This window comes from Aythya ferina, assembly GCF_964211825.1.
Source record: "Aythya ferina genome assembly, chromosome: 1".
In the NCBI taxonomy this organism is placed as follows: Eukaryota; Metazoa; Chordata; class Aves; order Anseriformes; family Anatidae; genus Aythya; species Aythya ferina.
In genome coordinates, this window is record NC_140296.1 from 174,386,122 (window position 1) to 174,408,554 (window position 22,433).

Here is a 22,433-nt window from a genome sequence, read left to right on the forward strand (position 1 = left end):
TGTCTCTTTCTTTTTTTAATTGGGAAGCTCTATTTGGAGATGCGCGTGCACACAAAAAAAACCCAGCATCCTCTTTTGCCATATGGAGAAATCCTGGAAAGGTTCCCAAGAGCTTCTTCCAAACATTTCCTTTAGAATTTTTTATGAATATAATGGCTTTTGTTTGCTTTCCTTAGCGGAGACAAGACAAATGTGGGGGGAGGGCAGGGTGGGTGCTGTTTAGGTTTTTACTAAAAGTTACAATGTCAAGCTTCAGCAGGTTTTATTTCAGTAGTTTACAGTTGCTGATGCATTGAGCTCCAGAGTGATAGATGGCCCACGTCAGAAATACACCAATTTTCTTTTATGGTCCACGTGACTGGAAGTTTGCTTCTGAATAGACAGAGTGGGCAAGAACTCCATGGCCTCAGAAAAACATCTCTTTCTTTTTCTCTCATCCAAATGGTCTCAAAACAGAATGTTTCTCAGGCCTTCTCTAAGAAAAGTAAAACTGGAGGCACTAGTTTATCTTGTGCTCAGATCACTTTAAGACAGGGAATGCTTCTCCGGGAATTTGGTGAGTTTTTTTCAGCGTTAATTTGTACAGCTCAAGCACAATGCATGAAGGATCTTGAGTTTGACTCAACATGGAGATGTAAGTTTGTTGTTTTACAATTACTCAGCTGTCACTTTTAAACCACCCAAGAGATAAAGAGCTTCTTTTTGCTCTTGACTGACTGTAGTTTGAGTCACACTTCATGCATGAGTTTTAGCCTCTGGCTTTATAAAACTTGTGTATGGTTCTGCTTGTGGTATGTAATGGTTCTGCTCTGGTTACAAACATCTTCTTTTACCTGTCACAGAGATTCCTTGCTGAATATTTGCAGTTTCCCATTGCCCTGAGTGTTATAAAATGTGCAAAAACTGAAGTTAAAGTTTACTATATATAGTAATTACCGTAAGGGTGGTTTGTTTCAGTTAATGTTGTGTAGTGGGGCGGAGTGGCAGAACGCTGTTGGAAAAAGCTGGATGGGCTGACTTGTGGTACCAGTACCAGAGTTACTGAAACCTGGCCTCTTGAGTCCACGGCTTCAGCACTGTGGTGTTCTTTTTTGCCAGCAATCAAAGGCGAGGGGTAAGAAATGTCCTTCCAGTTAACAGTAACAGAAACGTGGGGTCTAGTTCGTACTGACATCCAAGCAGATTCCTCAGTGCTGACAACTTGTATGAATGAAGTCTGAAATGCATCTGAGATTAAAGTAGGTTTTATAAGTCTCAACATTGTTCTCTTTTCTGCCTACTTTGCCAACTTCGAGATAGAACGAGCTTTAAGGTATAAGTTTAACATGCGCATTAGAAACCTCTGATATTTATGGCTATAGTGTTATGTGGAGTGCCTCAGAACAAGGACTAGTTCGTGGCTTTTCAGCAGCATAGACACGTTTTATTTCATACGTGTGTACTAGTCTGCTGTACCCTGATGAGGAGCAACCTTAATCTGAGTGTGGCGACTTTTTTTTAAGCCAGCAGTGAGGTTGTGAGGTTATAGGTACAGTTTGCAAGCTGAAAGCTGTGAACATCTCTTTGCGAGTCTGCAAGCTGCTTGCTTCTGGTGTCCTGAACCACCTGAGCACGGATGTTCCCTTCAGTAGGAAGTTAGCAGTGTGCAGTCGTGAAATAACAAAGGGCTTGCAGCTGATGGGAGGTGAATGCGTGCATCCTTTAACGTTCAGCTGTCCATCACATCCCCACGTCTAGGTCTGATGGCGTGCTGAAGGCCAAGTGACTGTTGGAGGGACTCAAAGGCTGAATATGCATGATCTGTACTTCCGTGGCCCACACCAGATGCAACAAACAGTTTTTCCCTGACAGTTTTATTTTGTTGTTTTAAAAGCCTGTTGCTTGTAGAAACATACTGCTTTACTACTGCTTATTTTTATGGCACTTCTGATTGTTTCTCCAACTAAAAGGCTTAAGGAAAACTAATTAAACTTAACCAAATGTGAAAGTTGTCATTTCTGGGCTGGCGAAGTTGTTAGCTGACATGACAAAGGATCAAAATACTGCATCTAATTATCTACTAAGTAGCAAGATTAAAATGAACTTGTATTAAAGGCATTTAGTAAGGTCACAAATACATGTACACATGTAGGCATATGTGTATCTCCACGTTGCATTTGTGTACATAGTGATAAAATGAATATTTTTACCCCTTCACTTCTTATTATTAAGTAACACTTTCTATAAATTATCTTGATGTAATGCTAGCGTTACTTTTTTTTTTTCCCCCACAAGAATGCAAAATTTGAGTTTTGATGTCAATAATAATCCAGATATTGGATTATTTTCATTAGAAATTATTTGTCAATCTTCTATAAAGCATTTTTTTTTTATATATACCATAGTGTATTTGTGTTTGAAGGGGGGTAGGGATGACTTGGTTGATGGTCCCTGTGTTAGGTCACAGTTTGGTACAGGGAATAATCAGCGTGCAACCCATGCTTATTCCATCACATCACAGCAGCTGTCTTTGACTCTGTGGCTAGTGGCATTCTTAAATTTCTGAGATTATTTCAGTTTCTTTCACACACATACATGTACAATAAAAATATGTATGAATGAGGATGTAGAGAGAACTGGAGAAAAAGCTTGCTTTTTGCTCTCAAGCAGAATATTAAAGAAATAAGTCTTGCAGAAGCTGTTATCTAAAGCCTAATGCTGTGGCAAATAGCAGTATCTGGTCACTTTTTCTAATAGATGCTAATAATAATCTCTGTCTTAATGCAGATGTTATTTAAGGATTGGTGAACTCCCATTAAAATGCAGTCTTTGTTCATCTGCTATCAGGTCTGTAAGCACTGCTTAACTGTGATCTTCCATCAAGGATACTATCTGCGAGTAAACCTGACTGACGCATTCGGCGTTTGGAACTTTTCCAAACTAGTATGAAATTGCCTGGAAACGTCAAGTGCATTAACACGTGTCTCTCTTCTTGCTACTTGGCTTTTATTAGGCTGCCAACAGTAACAGTGAGTGGGAAATCCCTGAGATCAGCATCTGGATAGAAGTCCTCGCGAATGTCTGTACCTTTTGATAGCACCACAGGACAGAGCTGCAGCAGGGAAGATTTCTGCCTTGGAAATGGAGAATTTTACATGAAACTAAGCCATAATAATACTTGACACTTGTGTTCTCAGGTAGCATCTGAAGACAGATGAGCAGTGTTAATTAGGCTGTTCGCTGCCTAGAACAAATTACTTCAGTGATTCTGAAGATACAAGGAGAGACAATGAAACACTCTGCCTTCTGTACTCTGCCACTGAATAATCACATCTGTGCAGTTCTGCTTGTCTTAAATGTTCGTAGTTTGCTGCTTGTGATACAAGAGGTAGTGGCCCCTGTGGACAGAGGTGTACAAGAAGTAATTGCAAGTACTATGAGAAAAGCAGTGTGTTAGTATCTTGAGCTCATTAGAGTTTATTTGGTAGCACCTCAAATGAAAGATTCCTGTAGCAATGAAGGTAACATATAACCTTCTCTCTGTACCAGTGCAGTTGGGATTTTTTTTATTTTTTTTTAAATGCACTTTTCAAGTCTGAGCAAGAAGGTACCTAATCCCACTCTGAGAAACACCAGTTGGCACCAGCACTTGCTTGGTAGTTGCTATTGCGGCAAGAAGCTGTGAATGAGGAGAGAGTTCATCACTCTAAGTAGATTCTAGCAGAGGTGACATGGGAAACTCCTCTTGAAAGCTTTGTAATGAGATACAATAATTACAACAAAAGCTATGTTGATTTTTTGAAGAGCTCACAGCCAAGTATTTGTTATAGGGGATTTCTTGATGCCATCGCTAGGGTGAAAGTAACTCAAAATTGTGATTTACATGTTTTCTTGTTAGCAGACTGTCCTCAGTTGAAGGTAAGGATTATGGAGTTCAAGATACCTTTTCAAGCCCAGATCAGTTTTTTTCCCCCTTTCGTGGCTAATAGCTTTTGTCACCTTTTGTCTGTTGCTATTGGTGTCAAGGAAAGCTTCTCTCTAATCCCCATCTTCCATTCCTGGCTATACCTTTCTAGCTTTATTTTAGCCATCTTGAAAGTGATCACCGAGTAAGTAAGAACCGTGAAAGCCAGATGAACAGTAATTGAAACTGCTTACTCCCTGTCTATCTGCTACTTCTCAAATGGCATCTAATGCATTGCTCTACAAGTGCTGTAAGAGATTTTGTGCAAAATAAGATGCTCAAGATTGTTTCAATTGTCATGATAAAACCTATGCAAGCTCCGTATTTTTACACCACTTTCCAAAAATACAGCGTTTTATGTCTGACATTTATTTATAAGTGGTTAGTGTAGGTCTTTGACCTCAGCTTATAAAATACTGTTATTCAAAGGGAAAAGGAGCTCAAGAACCATGGTTTTTGACATCACAGCTTTCATCTAGTACTTCTTTAAGAGTATGCCTCAGCGAGGCAAAACACTTATAAATGGCCACGCTACTTTCTTTGTCCTGTTTGTTTGTAAATCAATGCCTGTATGTTTTGAATGTAAGCTAGCTGAAATTACTTCTTATGGAGATGAAGGTTTCCATAGGTTCCAAAAGAGCATGTTGTATCACTGAACTCTTTTTTTGATGTTTAAAATGAAAGAACAGCAGGCTTTTAATAGAGGACTCAAATTCAGTGTATTTTTAACAAGGGTGTGGGTATGGTTCTGTGTGATCTTCTGGAGTGCGTTTTTCAGTTTAACTCCAGAAAATGACACAGGAGCCTCTGGACTGCGTAATTCTATTCAAGGGACAGCATTGTTTGCAGGAATTCAAGATTCAGAAGCTGAGCAGTAAGACTACCATAATGTAGGTGGAAGGAAAAAATAATGGCAATCTGTAAATGGACAATTACAGGTTATTTCTTCCTTTGCTGGATTCATTCCTTTTTTTTTTTTTTTTTTTTTTTGGCTTAATATAATATTCTAATCACCTACCACTCTGGTTTTGTTGCTGTGTTTTTTATTTTATTTTTTTTTTTACTTGTTAAATATTCTCACCATTGCTGTGACCCTGGAGCTTTTCATTTGAGGTCAGTCTTACTCTGCCTCTTACTCTACCAGTTTTGCCATGCTTTTTCCTTCCCCTGTTAAAAGGTCTTAGCTTTTCCACTTCTCCCTGTCTTTGCAAGGTGGTTTTGGTTGATCTCCTGCATCCCTGGTGTGTAAGCCCCGCCGCTTGGGCATGTTTAGGATGGTATTAAGAAACATAAAGATGGTCTTCCGAGTTTCTTTAGCATCGGAGAGGTGATTGCAGCAAGCCCTGCTGTGTTGCCATAGCACTGGCTGAAGTATGCTCATTCATCTTGTGGGAATGCTGCATGTGCAGAGTAGCAATGGGATAGAAACTTGAAATTATTAGCGTATGCTGAGCACAGATCTAATTTATGGGGAGAAAATAAATGCAGTGAGTAGCAAAGTTTTCCTGAGTAAATGCAAACTTTTTTTTATTTTTTTCAGATTTGTGCCCTGGTAGGTCTGGAAGGGTTACTTGTGTGGAAGGCATGTTCTTGATCTCAGTGACCCACTGCCAAGTATCTGCTCTTGGGTGGAAAGCATGAAAATATTGGTGCTTGCTTCCAAGTGGCTAGAAAAAAAAGAAGGCTTTAACTGTTCTTGGAAATGGCTGAGCCGTTTTTGCTGACTCTGGTATGCAATGCTAGCCCTTTCAGCTGCACGAGTGTACGTGTGACTAAGGACCCTCAGCAGCGGAAGATGGGGTCGTGAGTTTATGCTGACTTGGTTTAGTTGCCTGGACCGTGTGTGCCACGACAATAGTATCTAATCCCCAATTAGTTCCTGTTGTTTGCGAATCTCAATTTCACACAGCTCAGCCACGGGCTACTTAGAAGCAACACCTAAGTGCTGAATCGTACATTTTGTGAGAGGACCTCAAGTTTTCTGTTGTGTATTGCTTTGTGTGCTGTGAATGGCTGTGGTACCTGCGTGTTTATCAGCCCTGCATGGAGCGGCGTGATTTTGCCCTGGCACACAGGTGTGTCCTCCCTGCGGGGGTGGTCATGGCACAGTGCCTGTTCTGGGGGGTTTCTTACCCTACGCATGGAACAGGACAACAGGCACTGTGCTTATTGCCTTGTATTGAAAATGTCTGCTTTGGAAAGCAAAATGAGGTCCTCTTAATTTATGTGGGTGTACACTTAACCTTGTATCAGTCTTCAGAAGCTTCTGGTCATCCTGACCATTGTATAAATGAACTGGCTTTTGCATGGGGGCAGTGGCTCCATGACACGTGCTAAACCCAATGAGTGTTTGTTCTGTCTTAGGGTTCTCGTGGGCCCAGCCATAAACTTCTGTACAGACTAGGCCTGGGATTTGTCTTGGGTAATTCAGAAAGCTTTTGGAAAGCAGTGTTATGAGTGGCAGTCCTACTGAGCAACTACCCTGCAAAATAACCTTACTTCAATGCGTAGGTAAGCAATGCGGGTTCGTCCCCCAGCACTTCTGCATCCTCAGGAGCTAACGGAGCTTGAGTAGGGCTTGTCCCCTCTCAGAACAGAAAAATGTTTGCTCACAAACAAGAGAAATCGGTAGGGAGAACTTGGTTGAAGGTAGTAGGGAGACAAGCATAGCTTTGAGTTGCAGGTTAGATGTCAGCTGTGAATATATACTTTGAATCAAATGAGACTGCACCCTTAACAACTCCTAAAAGTCATTTTTCCCTTGCAGATTAACAAGCTTAGCTTCATCTAGTTCTTAGTCTGAACTAAACGTGCCTAAGCACTGGCCATCTTGGCTGTCAGTGGTCACGCCGCATGTACTGATGGTGCAGAGGTGCCATTTCTCCATAACCTCTGTATGTAAATTCACGTGGTCTGAGTTAACCTCACAGATATGTGTAATGCTGGGTAATCGATTTAGGTTGTTTGCAGGGGGAATCTGCTGAGACAGTGTTTCTCATTGCTGCTTACTGGGTGTGAACTCTTAACGTAAGCTCGGGACACAGCCCAAACTTCTGCCACCTATCCTAGTGGAACAAAGTGTGTTACGGTTGGCGGTGCAGAAAGATGAGAAATGAAATTTGCTTTCTGTAGGTAATTACGCATCAGTGCCAGGAAGGTAACTAGTCTGGTACCCAGCTCAAATTTGTCATGTCTCTGAGCTGCTAACTGCTGTGCAAGCTTGTTACCTGCTCTTCACTTCTTCGTGAGCTTCTTCAGAAATGGGTCTCAGCCTTGTGTGGTAGAACGGTCAGGACAGATGTGTGTGAGGTAACTTTCTTCAGTGCGTTTCTGACAGAGATATTTGGAAGAGAGCGAATATCTCTTTGTTTTAAGTCTTTTAGTCAAGCATGATACCTTCCCTGTCTTGTAGAAATGCCAGTCTTTCTGTGGGTTGTCCTGCTAGTTGTGTAGATTTTTATGTTTTTGGTGAGCAAATCAGTGGAGACCAAAAGAGCCCTCGTGTGTATTTCTTTTTTTTTTGGAGGAGGCAGAGGTATAACACTTTAATGAGTCTTAGTGCCCCATGTTCTCCTAAGTTGCACACTTCAGACTGAGATGGCTTCTTGGGGTGGTATTTGGAGTTTTGCCAGAGACTCTGATATTTATCAACTGATGTTTAGCACGAGACCTTTGACTTTGTCCTTGTGTTATCTCTTGTTCCTCGGTACTAATATTGAATTTCTCCTGCAGCCTGCCTACTTTTCTTTATTAGAAACATAGAATATCCCGAGTTGGAAGGGACCCCCAAGGATCATCGAGTCCAACTCTTGGCTTCACACAGGACCACCCAAAAACCAGACCATGTGTCTGAGAGCATTGTCCAAACACTTCAAGGAACTCCAGCAGGCTCAGAGCCATGACCGCTGCCCTGGGGAGCCTGTCCCAGTGCACAAGATACAAACTGATGAGATCTGGTAACTGCGAGGAGGAGGAACATGAAGGCTGGTAGATCAGGCGGCCAGCTGCATGGCTGGGATTCTGGCACGAAGGAGTGCTTGGCCTGTGCACAAGTTTCCCAGTACAGGAGACATGGGATGTTCCTTAATAGATACCTGCTGGTGATGCTAATTTTCTTTCTATTGTTAGACTAGATGTATGTAAAACTGCTGGGTTTGGGGTTTCTTTTAGCTTTGATAATGCTCTTAAATAAGAGTTGTTAAGTTGGCATCGTGCTGTTGATGCAGGTATTAATGGCAAAACGCGAGCCTTATGATATAAATGTTTCCCTTTTTTTGAAGTTGGCAGCATGCCTGGCTTAGTTCTCTGTTGTACCGAAGCTTTTTGGATGGTGACTTTTCTAGTCGGCCTATAACATGATTACACTCTGCTACGCATGTGAATAATGTATAATGAATGAAGTATCCTCCCGTTACTGTTAGGAAATGTAGAGCACTGAAGGAACCTGTAGGTGAGTGTGACTTGTCAGGACAGTTGTACAAAAAACAGCAGTTCTGGCATTGCTGGGCTAGCTTCTTATCCTGCCCAGCAGACTGAAGGGTAGAAGCTAGAACTCAATCTGGTCTGTACCAGCACATAGCAACCTGTAAAAGCCATGGCGTGCCCTAGTGTGTTTCACCTGTGTCTTACAGGTACTCTTTTGTTAAACTTCAGTAAAGAATACTGCCTGCTGCCTAGACCTGACTTTGAAAGGTCGGTATGGCATGTCTTAAGCCAGTCTGTGATTACAAACTTGCTTCAGGAAGGAAATGATTGCCCTGTGTGTCCACTGTGAGGTTCTACATCTGCCTTGAAACCCGCGGCTCTTTTGATGGTCAGTCTGCAAGATAGATAATCCAAGCCATTGCACCAGTTCCTCCAGCTTTATCTTCCATTTTCGTGGAGTTGGCAGGTAATCTAGGTACTGGCATGTCCGTGCAGTTTGACAAGAAAGTCCTAGCTATTCCAGCACCTTGCTGCTGTCAAAAGGGGCAATCCTGTTCTGTCTTTTCCCTCACCCATTTTTTTGTCTTGTAATTTCTTTGGCATGTGTCTGCTTTTGGTGGCATCGAGCTGTTAGATTAGATTAACTCTCTTGGGTAATTGCATCCTCAGTGGGTCTGCAAAGACTCTAAATCAGCAGTGTCTCCTTGGCTGAATAGCACTGATTCTTTCGGAGACTGGATCCACATGAATAGGCTTAAACCACCAATAGAAGGGTTTTTTTCATTCTCCAAAGCTTAGCACTGGTCTCTTTCTTTCTCTTTGGCATTCCATTTGGGAATGCATACAAGGTGCAAGTTGACCACACAAAGAGTAAAGATCCCCTTTAAAAGGTCTCCTTGGAGTGCACCAATTGACTCTATTCTCTCTGGTGTCCTGGGCCACAAGATTCCTTTACACTAAGAACAAATCCAGGATAACTGCTTCCAGATCCTCAGTATAGTCCTCTTTTATTGAAGGGCAAACAGCATCACTGAGTTGTCACTTTAAACAAGTCAACCTTCCAGGCTCTTCAGACAACTTAAAAGTTTTTTTCCAAATGAAAAGAACTATGAGGGTTCTCAATGTGCAGTTTCTTGGTCTTCTGTCATTAGATACTAAAACTCTTTTGGTTTTGTACACATCCAAGATCTGTTTTCCTTAAAAACATGCTTGCTGAGAGGGAGAGTCTTAAACCTCCTTCCAAGGTTTATTAAAGATCAACAAAATGTATAGGGCAGGATAGAGCCCTGCTTTTTGCTGCCCCCCCAAAAAAAATTGATGGGAGTAAAGGGTGTTACTGTAGCTTTATTAACCAAATACATTTCTGTACACTGAATGTATGGCTGACTGTTTCTGTTTCGAAACAGATTGTGTTTTGAGTTAGTGAAGAAATAAAAATGCAAGCAGTAGAATGCCATACTCTTTGTAAAATAACAGAAAATATTTTTGTAGAAACAGAACAGTCAAAACAAATCACTCCTTTAAATTCAGATGCAACACGTGTCGAAGTTGGAAAGTTGTATACAAATGTTTCTTAAGTCCCTTAAGGAAACAAGAATAAAACAGTATTGGACATCATTTTTTATTTGCTTACTGGGGGTTTTGTTGCACACTCTTTTAATTTTTATCCCTCTTTCTAAAATGAACAAGTCTACTTCTGTGTAGACAGGTCTGGACCACTGCTGTATTGGAGGAAGAGGATATTGAAATGTTGCATTTACTGGGCATGAAGAGTTATTGGGAAGACTTTTGTCTTGTAGTTAGTCAAAAAGCAGACATAATTTCATTTGTCAGTTATTGCACTGCTGTGCATTTCTGTCCAATGATTTTTCTGTGCCTACCTAAAATTAAGACTTTAATGTGATAGGTTTTAGTTCAGTGGGACAGTTACATGACAGTTGCACAACTTCAAACAGACCAAGTTGTTTTTCTGCATGCACAGTGAATTAGTGTTGAAATACATCTGTATTTTCAGGTTGAGTTTGCGGTAGTAGTCTGTGTTAATATAAATGGTGAAGTTACACTTAAATTTTTGTGATATAGAAGGAGGAGATGTAATATATTGAGGAGATGTCCAAGAATATCACGAAGCCATGTTCTTCAGGCTGATGGTAACAAGTCAGCAATTAACTTTAAGCGCTTCTGTTGAGAAATGCCTTTGGTGTTTGCCTTCTTTGAAGACAAGAACTGGGATTTCCTATGAGTAATAACCTAGGAATTGAAGTGGTTAACTCAATTAAAATAATGGGGAGAGGAGGGGTACTAGTAACAGTGTCCTTGTTCACTATTTTCACTTTAATATACCAGAGTATTCTTGTCTTTATCTCAAATTAAATAGATTAAATAAGATTCAGCGGGATTAAATAAGCTGTTTCCATTACACGGTAATTCCACTGAAAACCAGAAAAATACCATCTTGGCTATAATGCTGTCCTATCTTTACACATTCTTAAAAGATATTTCTCTTCAGAGTTTTTTTTTTGTGTGTGTGTGTGTGTGTTGTTTTTTTTGTTATGCTTTTGTTTCTGTCTTGTTAAGTACCCTTCATATGTAGGTCTTGGGGTATTTTCTAGTATCTCACATCAACTGAATAGCTGTAACTAAGTTAAAAATGTGTTTGTCATAAGCAAAGGAAATTTGGTGCAAGTACTCTGGCTATTGGCATTCAAATATATATATCAGCCTTATTGGACATGACTGGTCATGGATATGACTGGATCTTCATGTAAGGTCATACAATTTGACTGGGAGAATCTCACATAAAAATTAATCTCGACTCTTTCACTGTCTGTCCTCAGCCAAGACTACAGATTTCTTATGTGGCATGCAACTGTGATGAAAAATTTTAGAAATACTTCCAAATCTTGCTTAAATTTAGAAGAATCTAAAGGAATGTCACATCTAGGGACAAAAAAAATCCTCTATTTTCTGTACTGACTGTTCTTTTTAAACCACTAAGTTCTCTTTTCCTTTTTTTAATTTTATAAATATAATGGTGGTCTTTAGTATTAACTCTTGGTACTCTACTGGTTGTGATGCCCCTCTTAAAAGAGTGGAGAAAATAGTCTTTCTGAAATTCATTTGTTAAATACCATATGGATTTTTGTGAGGTGTTATACTTTATAAATATAAATTAATATATACTTAATGCTACAATATTTTGTATTAAATTCCTGTGTCTGTGAGAAATGTACAGTGTCAAACTGGCAAAAAGCTGATCTGTGAAATGTGTTGGTGGCACTCAGGACCTGTTTAAATACGAGGTTTGTGGGAAGAATGATGCAACACAGCATAAATGTTTGCAGTCGCTGCACATCTTGGATTTACTGATATTCTGTCAAAATCTTAGGATGTTTTTTGCAAATTACTGTCACAGCAAGAATTTCTGAGATATTTTTGTGTCTAGAAAGTCTAGAAAGAGTACAACAAAGAACAGGTTGCTCTTTCTGTGGAAAATAAAAAGAAAGAGCTTCTGTAGGTTCTGTTTCTGTGAGCTGCCTTAGTTATCTTAAGACCTCTATTATAATAAGTATGAACTCTGCTGCTTCTCCTTAAGCTACAATTTGGCATCCAAACTCTATTTTATTTTTTTTTTTTCTGCGGATGTATGCACAATGTGGAGTTCTCTTCTCTACGTGATACATCCTAAGGCTCTTAGGAATGAGGATTTTTTTTGCTTTTTTGAAAGCATTGCTGAGGTTTTGTGAACACATACTACATAGAGAAGGAACGTCTCTGTTTACACATAAAACATGTATACTGCACGCTGTCACCCGATTTAAGCTTTTTGGAACCAAAGCCACTTAAAAGTCCAGTTGGGAAAACAAAAGACCTTGATCTCTTATTTTAAGTTCAGATATGGTTTTTTTATGGTCTTATCTGTCCTAATTTGATGCAGATTTGCAGATTTCACGTGTTCAAGACATGAAGCTTTACTGTAGCAGTTCTGCTTATGTTTAGTCTCATCCTTGCCTAGCTTGCCAAGGTTATTTATTGGTGGCTTTGTCAATGGTGGCTGTTAACAGAGCTTGTCTGCAACTTAGTGGCATTGACTGTAACAGCACAGCCTGTATTAATATTAGTGTTGATAACTGCTCTAGGTTACCAAAAGGTGGAATTTCCTTCCACCAGGGGTCTTTCCTTCCTTCCTTCCCCCAGCTGACTTGATGTATGTGCTCCTTCGCGGAGGGTGGTGTGTGTGTGTGTGTGTGTGTGTGTTTGAAAAGCAGCTTCTAATGGAAATGCTGATGCACTAAGATTTCTACTTAGTTTCACAGTTTTGACCACTTCTTTAACGAATTGTGTTTGGGGCACAGCTCAGAGCCCTGCTTTCTCGGGTGCTGTGTGACGGGTATATGCAGGAGTTTCTTTTCCCAGTAAAAAGAAGTGATCATTGAAACACTTCCTACTGCCAAGATCAAGCAATAAAGATTTGAGCAGAAGAAAAGTTTTAGGAGGCAAATTCTGCCTCCCCTACCCTCCTGAATGCAGGTAGTAAAGAAAAAAAATATAGTTTTTAAGTGAAATAGAAGGAAGTTCAGCTGACAAGCATGCTTGTGGTGTTCTGGGCTCTTGTGACTTTTTCTAGTAAAGTCATTAAAGAGTAAGGTCTTGAAACCTCAGTCAGCTTGGTTCGGGTCTGAATGCTTACGTAGTAAATCTTAGTAATTTCTCATTCATTCAATCCCTTGTGAAGCTTTAATTGGTTCTTTCAATTAATAATAGTTGAAAAAGCTTATAGAGTTCAGAATAAAAGCGCTGGTTTCTCTAGGGCTGTGGGTTGGAGCTTTAGGTGTTCATGGGATCTCTGGTGTGACCGCAGCAGGTTGAAATGCAAGAGACTCAGACTGAGGTGTAGATGCTTTTCCAAACGTATTTCATTCTGCACGTTGTGGGTGAGCCATCCAAAGAACATATTCTTGCTGTTTATTACATGATACCAAGTTCTTTCAACCTGTATGGTGTTGATCCCAAGAATATTCTCTATCCTTGGTATTCTTACTCCGTACAACTACCTTGGATAACATTTAAAAGGCGCATCCTCTTCATTGCTCGCATTTCACTGACAAGCACAGGTGAAGTGCTCTCTTGCTTGATATTGCAGCTTCCCCTTTATTCTCTCTCCTGGGTGTTAATAGTTCTAATTGTACGGCAAAAGCAAGAAGCAAGCAAATGTAAGCTGCTTTCATTTTTTGGTTTCCACTACCGCTGGGATGCTAGGAGTGGAAAGCAACCAACTCTTCTGGTTTTTGTGTGTTTAATTTTGTCGCTTCAACCATTTGTGAAGAGCAATTTACAAGAGGTTAGTTACTGCAGTGTTAAATGGGGTGGTTTGCAAAGGAACTTAGCAATGCATTTAACTTCTAAAAGTTAAAGCACTGTTGGTGGTCTTAAAACACTGCAAGAACTTTGCATTTGTTGAACAAAGACAATTTTTCAGTTACAAGTATCAGTTGCTAGACAGCATTAATGATACGCATAAATTGCAAACAGACTGTAAAAGATCCGTATCTGACTCCTAACGTCATGTGTTTCTACTCTACAAAGATATAATGAAATGGAGAGTGCTGGAGAGCACTCATTAAGTCCGTAGTGGTCAGTTTTATCTTCAAGTCGCAATATAAATGAACTGTGTAAACTCTTTCTATGTTTTCCAGACCTTATTTTGTAAGAAGATGAGGAACAGAAAGCAGTGTATTCAAGACACAGAGGGTCAGAAGCATGAAGGCATGGAAGGTAAAGTCTGTGTCTGAAAACGTTCAAGTATGTTATTCAAGTTTGAGCTGTGAAAGGTCAGATTTTACATTTGTTCTCTCAATTAGCATGCTGCTTGTTTTGAAAGAAGTTGTGTAAACATAACTGCTATCTCATCATAATATTTTTTTTGTCCTGTGGAGTCCCTGTATCCTTTCCCATGAATTCTGTTTTTCATGTGTTGACTTCTACTGGCAGAACAAAAATGGAAATGGCAATTGCTATTCAGAAAAATAATTAAAGTAAAATTCATTGAAGGAAAGCTCGCCTCTTTCTGTTTAAATTGGGATCTGTTTTCATTATGCAAAAATGCTCCCAATTTTGTTAAATGTACTTGATTAGGTAAATATTTGAGCATGGTCAGATTAAAATAGTTCTGAGACTGGAAAACTAGAATAAAAGTAGACTACGTATATGTGAAGATAATGAGTATAGGATATGCTGGGCTAATTACTGCATGGAGAGAGTGGAATTATGATTTCAGAAGAGCAATGAGTAAATGACTCCATGGGCAGTAGGAAATACTACGTGATGCTTCCATATTTAACACTAGAGCTAATAGACACCACTAACACTGGAGCTAGATTTCCTTAAACAGCGAATCATGAGACAATGTTCTATGGAATACGTTGCACAGTATTTTTCACCTGAAGTATATGCTTGGAACTATTCCTCTGGCATCTTGACTGTATTGGACCTGAAAACTTGATTAATATGCTTCTAACTACAGAAAAATATATTTTATTGCCTTATCATTCAAATCTACGAGGACTTTGTTTCAAAAACTGTCAGAAATTCTAAGTGTCAATGTTCATAATACCAGGTGAAGAAAAGGAAGAAAGCTGTTCCTGTTCTACCTCATTGTATGACGGTAGCACATGCCCCATCTGTCTGAACGGCCTTCTAGAACAGGAGATCGGTGTTCCTGAGAGCTGCAGTCATACCTTCTGCATGACTTGTATTCTTAAATGGGCTGAGGTAAGACCGAGAACCAAAGTGTGTTTTTCTTTTACTAAGCATAAGAAAATAGGTTGCACATTCTGACTTGATATAAACTGGTTATTGAAGCACTTTTATATGTAGATCATGAGAAACCTTCTCCTTAGTGTAATGAAGTACTTTGTGTTTTCTTTCACCAACCATCCTGCCTTTTTAATGGCTACTAGAGTTTAGGGATCAGTAAAAAATGGTGATGGCTGTTCAGAAGATCAGACAGTATTACGGACATGTCATAATACTGCAGTACCATTAACTTAATCTTACTTACCCTCTATGCTGTTTCTCACCTGTGAACTCTTAGGACTGAGACCAATTGGTTTTCATGTTAGTTTACAAAGCGAGCCTGATAAAACCTTGGGTTTTTTAATTATAATTATCGACATGTATCCCATAATAGTCATACCTTTGTAGATAGTGCTAGAGCTTTAAAGGAGAATGACTTGTTGAACTAATTATTATTTGTTGTTCTGTTTAATCTCTCTTCACACGTCCTGTAGTCATTGCATCAAGTCTTTAGGATCTTTAACTTTCCTGTAGCAGTTTCAATTGTCAATATGAAACACCAAATTAGAATTACTTTATGCTATATTGTGGTGGGGGACGCAACGCTTGCTCTAATGAGGTGCTGGTTTTTGTCCTGCTTCTGTGCACTTGAATAGGTTATTTATTATAGAATCAATAGGAGAGATTGCTACGTGGTTTCTTTATAAGTTTCTTCTGAAGTTGTTATTTTGGTTTCAGTATTTCCTTGAGGAGGTTGCTATCACTTGTGTGTGTGTATGTACATATACAATACACTTATGTACTTTTTTGTTTTTAACCTTGATTTTTGTGTTCTTTTATTACTGAAGATACGCAGTAAGAAAAATCGTTTCTCTGAAGCCCACATAAAATCTTCAGACAGTGATAAAAGCTATCAGATGAAACTTAATTTATATTTACAAAACAGATAATTAACTAAATTGCCTATTGCCAGATTTTCTGTTCTGCAAATGATTATGATGCTTTTATTTAGCAGTGAATGAGAAATTCTCATCCTCGACTTTATCCTAACTTGCTTAGCTGATTGTTATTATGGCAGCTGAAAGGCAATAAACAGTAACGTGCACAGGGAAGTGAAGCAGTACAGTAGACTGAAGGCTTTGCTGCTGGATTTAAGCTTGTTCACATTGTCTAACAGATGCTTTTAAGCCCAAAGAAGAAAGGAAAACTTCTTCATATCATTCACTTGCAAACTCTTTTGACAGGAAAATTTTTGTCGTGTCAAATTTATTTTGGCATGAAACACTATACAAATAGAATAAAATAAATCCTGCTCTTAAGAGTTTACAAGTGAACTAAATATAAAAAAATAATGGGGGGTTGTTTTTAAAGCTACTTAAGACTTACACTGCTTCTTTCCATTAGTGAGATCTGATGGGTAAAACCACCCATCTTTTAGAGGATGCTCTATGGCTGGACCTGCTCAGTGCATGAAACTATTGCCTGATCTCATAGTTTAATTATTTTTTTATTGTTCTGAAAGCTGTCTAAGTCGTTAAGAGGTTTCAGCTCTGAGAAACAGATGAGGTTTTACAGCTTGGACTGATAGAAACATTACAAACACATGGCCATATAAAGCATGCTAGTGCCATGTATTTTTTGTGTCCACTGTTAGTATTTAGTAAGTAAGTGTTGTTGTTCAAGCATTCTTTCTTGGGTATAAATAAACTGTTTTTTAAAACAGTTTCCTGTTTCTGTAGGTGTCGGAGTATATTAAAACAAAGGATAAGAGTCTCGATGTTTTATTTTTAAAGATTTTGCTTAGTGTTTACATTCCATGATGAGCTGCGTTGCATAACTACAGTTGTGCTTCATATACTCAAAGGCTTTGCCAGCAATCTGTGTTCAAGTTGGGCATTTTTTCTATCCCATGTTGCATCCACAATTCAAAATATAACAGGATCAACCATTTATCTAAATCGCTGTTTTTAACTTGTGCAAAATCACTGGTTTTCTGAGACTTTATGGCTCTTATGTGTAACTGTGTATGTCCTAATTAAAACCTGGGTAGTTTAGGTAGATGGTAAATGTGTTTGCCGTTTTGCTCCCTTCTCTAGCAATGGAAGACTTCCAGTATTACTATTACAGGGAAGTGTCCTGTACCCACAGGTTTTCTTGATGCAACCAGCAGCAACAGCACTCTGAAGATCTTTTGTAAAAAGATATACATGTGTGGCTTTTAAGTGAGTGTCTGCTGATTTTAGTAGCATTACAGTTGAGTTAGTGCTGTATTTTCATTCCTTTTGAGAAAAGGTGTCCACTTCCTAAAGAAGAAATGAAGGGAAGATTAAAATCCCCACCAAGAAGCTAGTCTTCAAATGAACTTTCTTGTTTTAAAATGTTGCCTGAACTGTTCTGTCCTCCATAGCTATGTTTACTGTAGTTAATTGTGGCACCTGAGAGTATTGCTGTGCAGTAGGTTCCTGTTGCCTGTACTATTAAGCTCTCCTGTGGTATTAGACTGTCATCTTGTGTGCCTTTGGCCATGCTAACCTGTGCTCTCCCAAGAACTCCTGGGCAGGTGAAAGGACAGGGAATGGTTTCAGTGAGATCAGCATGAATGGGATTCATCCTGTGCTACCTGTCACCCATCCGCCTCTGTAAACTGACATCGTGTAACTTCATAATGTGGCCTTCCATGCTTGAGACTTTGTATTTCAGGAAGGGGTGTTAGAAGATCACAAATGGTGAGGAACATTTGTCTAAATCTGGAGCTCAGGCTGTTCGGCACAGCCTTCAGTGAGAGTGCTGAAGGCAAGCAGAAGGGCTACCTTCAATATAAGGAACACGTGCATAACATTGCTATGTGGGCAGAATGAAGAGGGAGCTTTGGCCATTGCTGGGTGTAAAAACTGCTCTGGAGTCTTCAAACACCTTCAGTACTGCAGTGTTGTATCAAGGGAAGTAGTTACATGTGTTTCTCATGTAACAGGTCAAAACTATACATGGTAAGCTTGTATTTCATGTTTGAACTGGGAGGCACACCTGTTCTAGCTTGTTATAAGCAGGTCTGAAAGCATTTAAGTAAAGCTTAAGAGGTTGACTTTTTTATGAGAAACAGATACAAAGAGTAGCCTAAAAACCTCAGCTAAGGCAGCTGCTCCAGCAGCAAATGTCTTGTCTGTACGCGTTAGAGGAAAACTATTTTGTCGTCAAAAATGACAATCTTAAGTTAGAGGAGATAAAACACTTATTCTTCTGTGCTGCAGGCATTTTAACTTCTTAACTTCCCTTCTGTTTTTGAGCGCCAATAAATACACCAGAGAACTCTGTCTTTGTTCTTCCAGTATTTCCTCTTATGAACCATCACAAGAGGAAGAGTGCTGAAGAAAAGATTGAGCACACTGTCTGTTTCATCAACATCTCTTGCACAATAACTTTGATTTTAATGACCCTTCCCTGCTAAACATGTCTCTCTTAATCTTTGTACTTGGCCTCCCTCATTCATTTTTCCTCATTGGGAGGATTTGGAAGGGGAGTATGTTTTACTGTAAATTCTCCGAAGCATTGAGGCACATTCAGGCAGGCCCTGTGTAGTACCAGGGACTGACTTAATAAAACTAAGCAACTGGCACAAAGAGCTGCCTTGCGTTACGTTTCTAGTAGATGTTCTGATCTTACAGCAGTCATTACCTTTGTGCTAGAGTAAAGTTTGGATCATTGACTGTGTAGAATATAGTGCATATGTATATTTTCTCTGTGGGTACGGAGTTTGGTATGGTAACTGGAATTTTGAACTTGTATTATTCTTTTTGATCTGCTTTTCTTTTGTCCTAAAGGATAGAGGAAGGAAGTAGCTTATGTTGCAACAAGTTCCACAGCGATCTGCTGCAATACAAAGCACTGCAGGCTGAATTAGGGTTACGTTCATGAACCAAGTATGCAAGGTGTTCAAAGAAACCCTGAACTTAAAAACTGAAATACAAAAAAAAATCTTCTTGATGAAGGTATTGCATACACAGGCAATGCATCTGAGAACTGCTGCACAGGAGAACTGTTTTAATCAAAGTCTTTTAGAAAACCTAGAGTTTAGATACATTTTCTCAAATTACATGTTCTGTGCCATATTTATCAAGTGAAGTGCATTCATGCAACAGCTTACAAATCTGTGTTAGGGAGTAAAACTCGGTGTGAATGTTTTTGAGCTTGGGTCCAAGTTTTCCCAACAAGATGGTATCAAGAGAAGTACAGTGACACACAATAGCTTCCTTTAGCATAATTTCACAAATCCTTACAGGTAATAAATTATTTCATCCTTTCCTAAAGACAGACACAATTTCAATAGAACATGCCAATGCTTTATGAGATATAGAAGCAACAGATGGCTATTTTGGATAAGAAGTGAAAGCTACCTAACCTGAATGTTGTAGGTAGAGAGGAAACAGTTGTTCAAATTCTAACTAATTAGTTTGTTGATTACATATTGAGTCTAAAATCTGTTCTCATGTGCTCTCTATCTTTATTATCCAGCTATTTTATTTCTAGAAAAAATAAACCAGCTTCTTTTGTTAGAAATAGCTTTTGTCAAGCACAACTACAAAAACTTAGTGTTTATCTCGTGGGTTTGTTTTGGTTTTATTATTTTATTTCAAATAGACCTAAAAATAGCGATTCCATGTACTTACCCTCCAAGAAAGGTGGTATTGAGAAGAAAAGAAAAACAACTTGAATATCAGCCGCAGAGTTCTAATGATTGTGATTGTTATATTAAATGATCTGATGTTCTGGATTTTGTTCTGATTTTTAGATAGCTATGTTAAATGAAGATACTGTATGGAGCTGTAATTCTTGTCAGGCTGTGACACATGCATGCCCTCTTATGCACAATAAAAGTGATAGCTGCTGTGTGAACTTTTTCTTGTTTTAAATAACCTTTTTCCCAAAAGGACAGTGTACATTCAGTATTACTTACAGTGTTTTCCGGATAAAGCTTCAGCAGAGAGAACCTGTTCATTTACCTTGAATGAAAGAAGACACCTTCTTTGATTACTGAACCATCTCCTCGAAAAAGATGAAAGAGATGAGTAGAAGGCCACCACACTTCATGTGTCTTTATTGTAGAATTGCAGACAGCTTTTTTTACTCCCACTCCTTCCAAATTCAGTCTCCCAGTTGGGAAAAGAGGCAGGGGAATTTTCTTCCATTTCTACTTTAACGTTTAGGTGTAGTATAGTATAGACAAAATAACCTCTAGCTGTCCTCAAGGGTCCCCAGCAATTGTACTATGGCAGAGGTCATGGGGCAGGGATGCACATGAGACTGCCCTGTCTTCACTAGAATTTCTCCTGAGATTTGTTACAAACTAAGGGATAATGCTTGAGGTATGGAAAGTAACTTAGTAGGAGTAGACACATACCTTAACCTAGCTGTAGCTTTTGATTCTCCTGGATTGTTTTCCCCTCTTCTTGCCATGTATAACTGTTTGTAATTGTTAAATGCTTTTTCAGATGAACTGGACATGTCAATGTGAATATTGTCCTAATGAAGTCAAATGCTTGTCACTTGAATTGCTGTTAGTAACACTTAGTATTCTATGATGTGTCACTGCTATGAATAAAAACTGGATTTAAATTTGGGAGCATAATATTCATGTGTAAATTTAATGTAGAAACAGATTGTCTTGGAAAAGCTTAGCTTTCAGTAAAGCTAAATCCTGAAATGGGAGTGAGAATTACTAGGTAAATTATGCTTCCTCCTGTCTTTGACAGTTTGATGTATCTGCAAATCAAAGTACTTACCTGGAAGTTTGCAGCTGGTTCAGCAGTTGCAGTGCATTTCATAGCATCAAATACGGCAGTTGAACAACACCTTGCTACGTTGCTGTAGGGTAGCTGTGTGTTGACTGTAGGACAACAGCTGTCTAAATAATCTGAGCCTCTAGGGAACTGGCTTAATTGCCCAACAGGCTTATTTTAACGCAGGCCATGACACCTCAGGGAACAAACAAAAATCCTCCACTAGGGCTAAGCTTTTAGTTGAGGTAAAATACTACAGTTTCAAAAGGAGGGGTAATGCCTCTACCTTTATCGTTCAACAACTTGTTCATGCAAGTCCTGCTGTTCTTGGTTTATAAATCAGTACAGCTGTGCTCTGGTTCTTGTTCCTGAAGCTTCTGATTTCAACTGAAGGCTGAAGGTTTGGGGACTGAGTAGATGAATGAGAAGGTTGGGCACTCTTTAAAAACTGAGAAGGGAACAGAATCAACAAAAAAAAAATTCCTAATGAAAAAACAAGAATTAAGTTCATCATTGAATTTTAGGGCAGAGTTCATATACAAATTTTTCATAGCTGTTCGTGCAATTCTAACACTACATCCTGCTTGCATGAATAAAAATCCTAATTCCCAGATAGTTGTCTTAAGTACAGCAATAATACGCTTCATATACTGGTTCTTGTTCAGTGAGTGAATTAGAAGCTGGGTGTGGGGTTTTGGTGTCGTGTTTTTGTGTGTCTATTGTGTGTTTTTTTATTTTTTTTTTTTAAAAGACTTCTAAACTGAACCATTGAAGTGAAGGGGGGGACGGGACCAACAGACATTTATGGAATTAAAATGAATAAGTAATTGTATAGCAGCAAAAACTAGCATCTAGTTCCCTGTGGAGTTTTCTGAAAGCTGATGCCATCATCCTCCTGGATAAGAGCTTCACTTGAAGCTTCCTTTTTTTGTGGTTGTTAATGTTTTATTTTTCTCTGTTTGTGTATTCTGATGTAGTGCAGCTTAAATGAGTGGGCATTTGGGTGGCTAGATATATTAAAAAAAAAAAAAAGGGGGTGGGGTGGGTAAATCTGTATTTCCATCAGACTGTAGGGTAAGATGACCTTCGATTCTGTTCTGTTGCAAAGTGCTTTGTACAACTTCCACTGTCTTAAACGTGGGAGGTTTTTCGCTCTGCTGACTGCAAAGATGAGAGGTGTATATATTCAAATAGATGTGTCAGAGAAGGGAAGGTGTTACCGTGTTGGCTGTTGATCTGCGCAGTTCTGTGATTTTTTAAAAGGAAGGGGGTGGGAGGGAACTCTGGGTTTAGCTTGGGTTCTTTCTGCTGTTTTGCCTCCCTTCTTGTGGGTTTTTGGGTGGTTGGTTGGTGGGTGGGTTGTTGGTTTGTTTGTGTTTTTTTGGTATTATGTTGCTGCCAATGCTATTACTTGTTAATAATAGAATGTCAGTTTACACTTCTGTTTGTTAGGCTTGAGGGAGAAGCTGGTAAGCAGAAAAAATGTAATTATTTGT

At 39.1% G+C, this 22,433-nt stretch overlaps 1 protein-coding gene across 3 annotated transcripts in view; it reads left to right on the forward strand.

The window, feature by feature from the left end:
- Positions 1–22,433, forward strand: part of SCAF11 (SR-related CTD associated factor 11) — a 45,627-nt gene that overhangs the window by 795 nt on the left and 22,399 nt on the right. For all 3 annotated transcript variants that reach the window (XM_084508292.1, XM_084508291.1, XM_084508290.1), the window contains exons 2-3: positions 14,065–14,143; positions 14,985–15,139. In XM_084508292.1, the coding sequence (XP_084364418.1) occupies positions 14,083–14,143; positions 14,985–15,139 (216 nt within the window). In that variant the 5' untranslated portion in view covers positions 14,065–14,082. The remainder of the gene's footprint in view (positions 1–14,064; positions 14,144–14,984; positions 15,140–22,433) is intronic.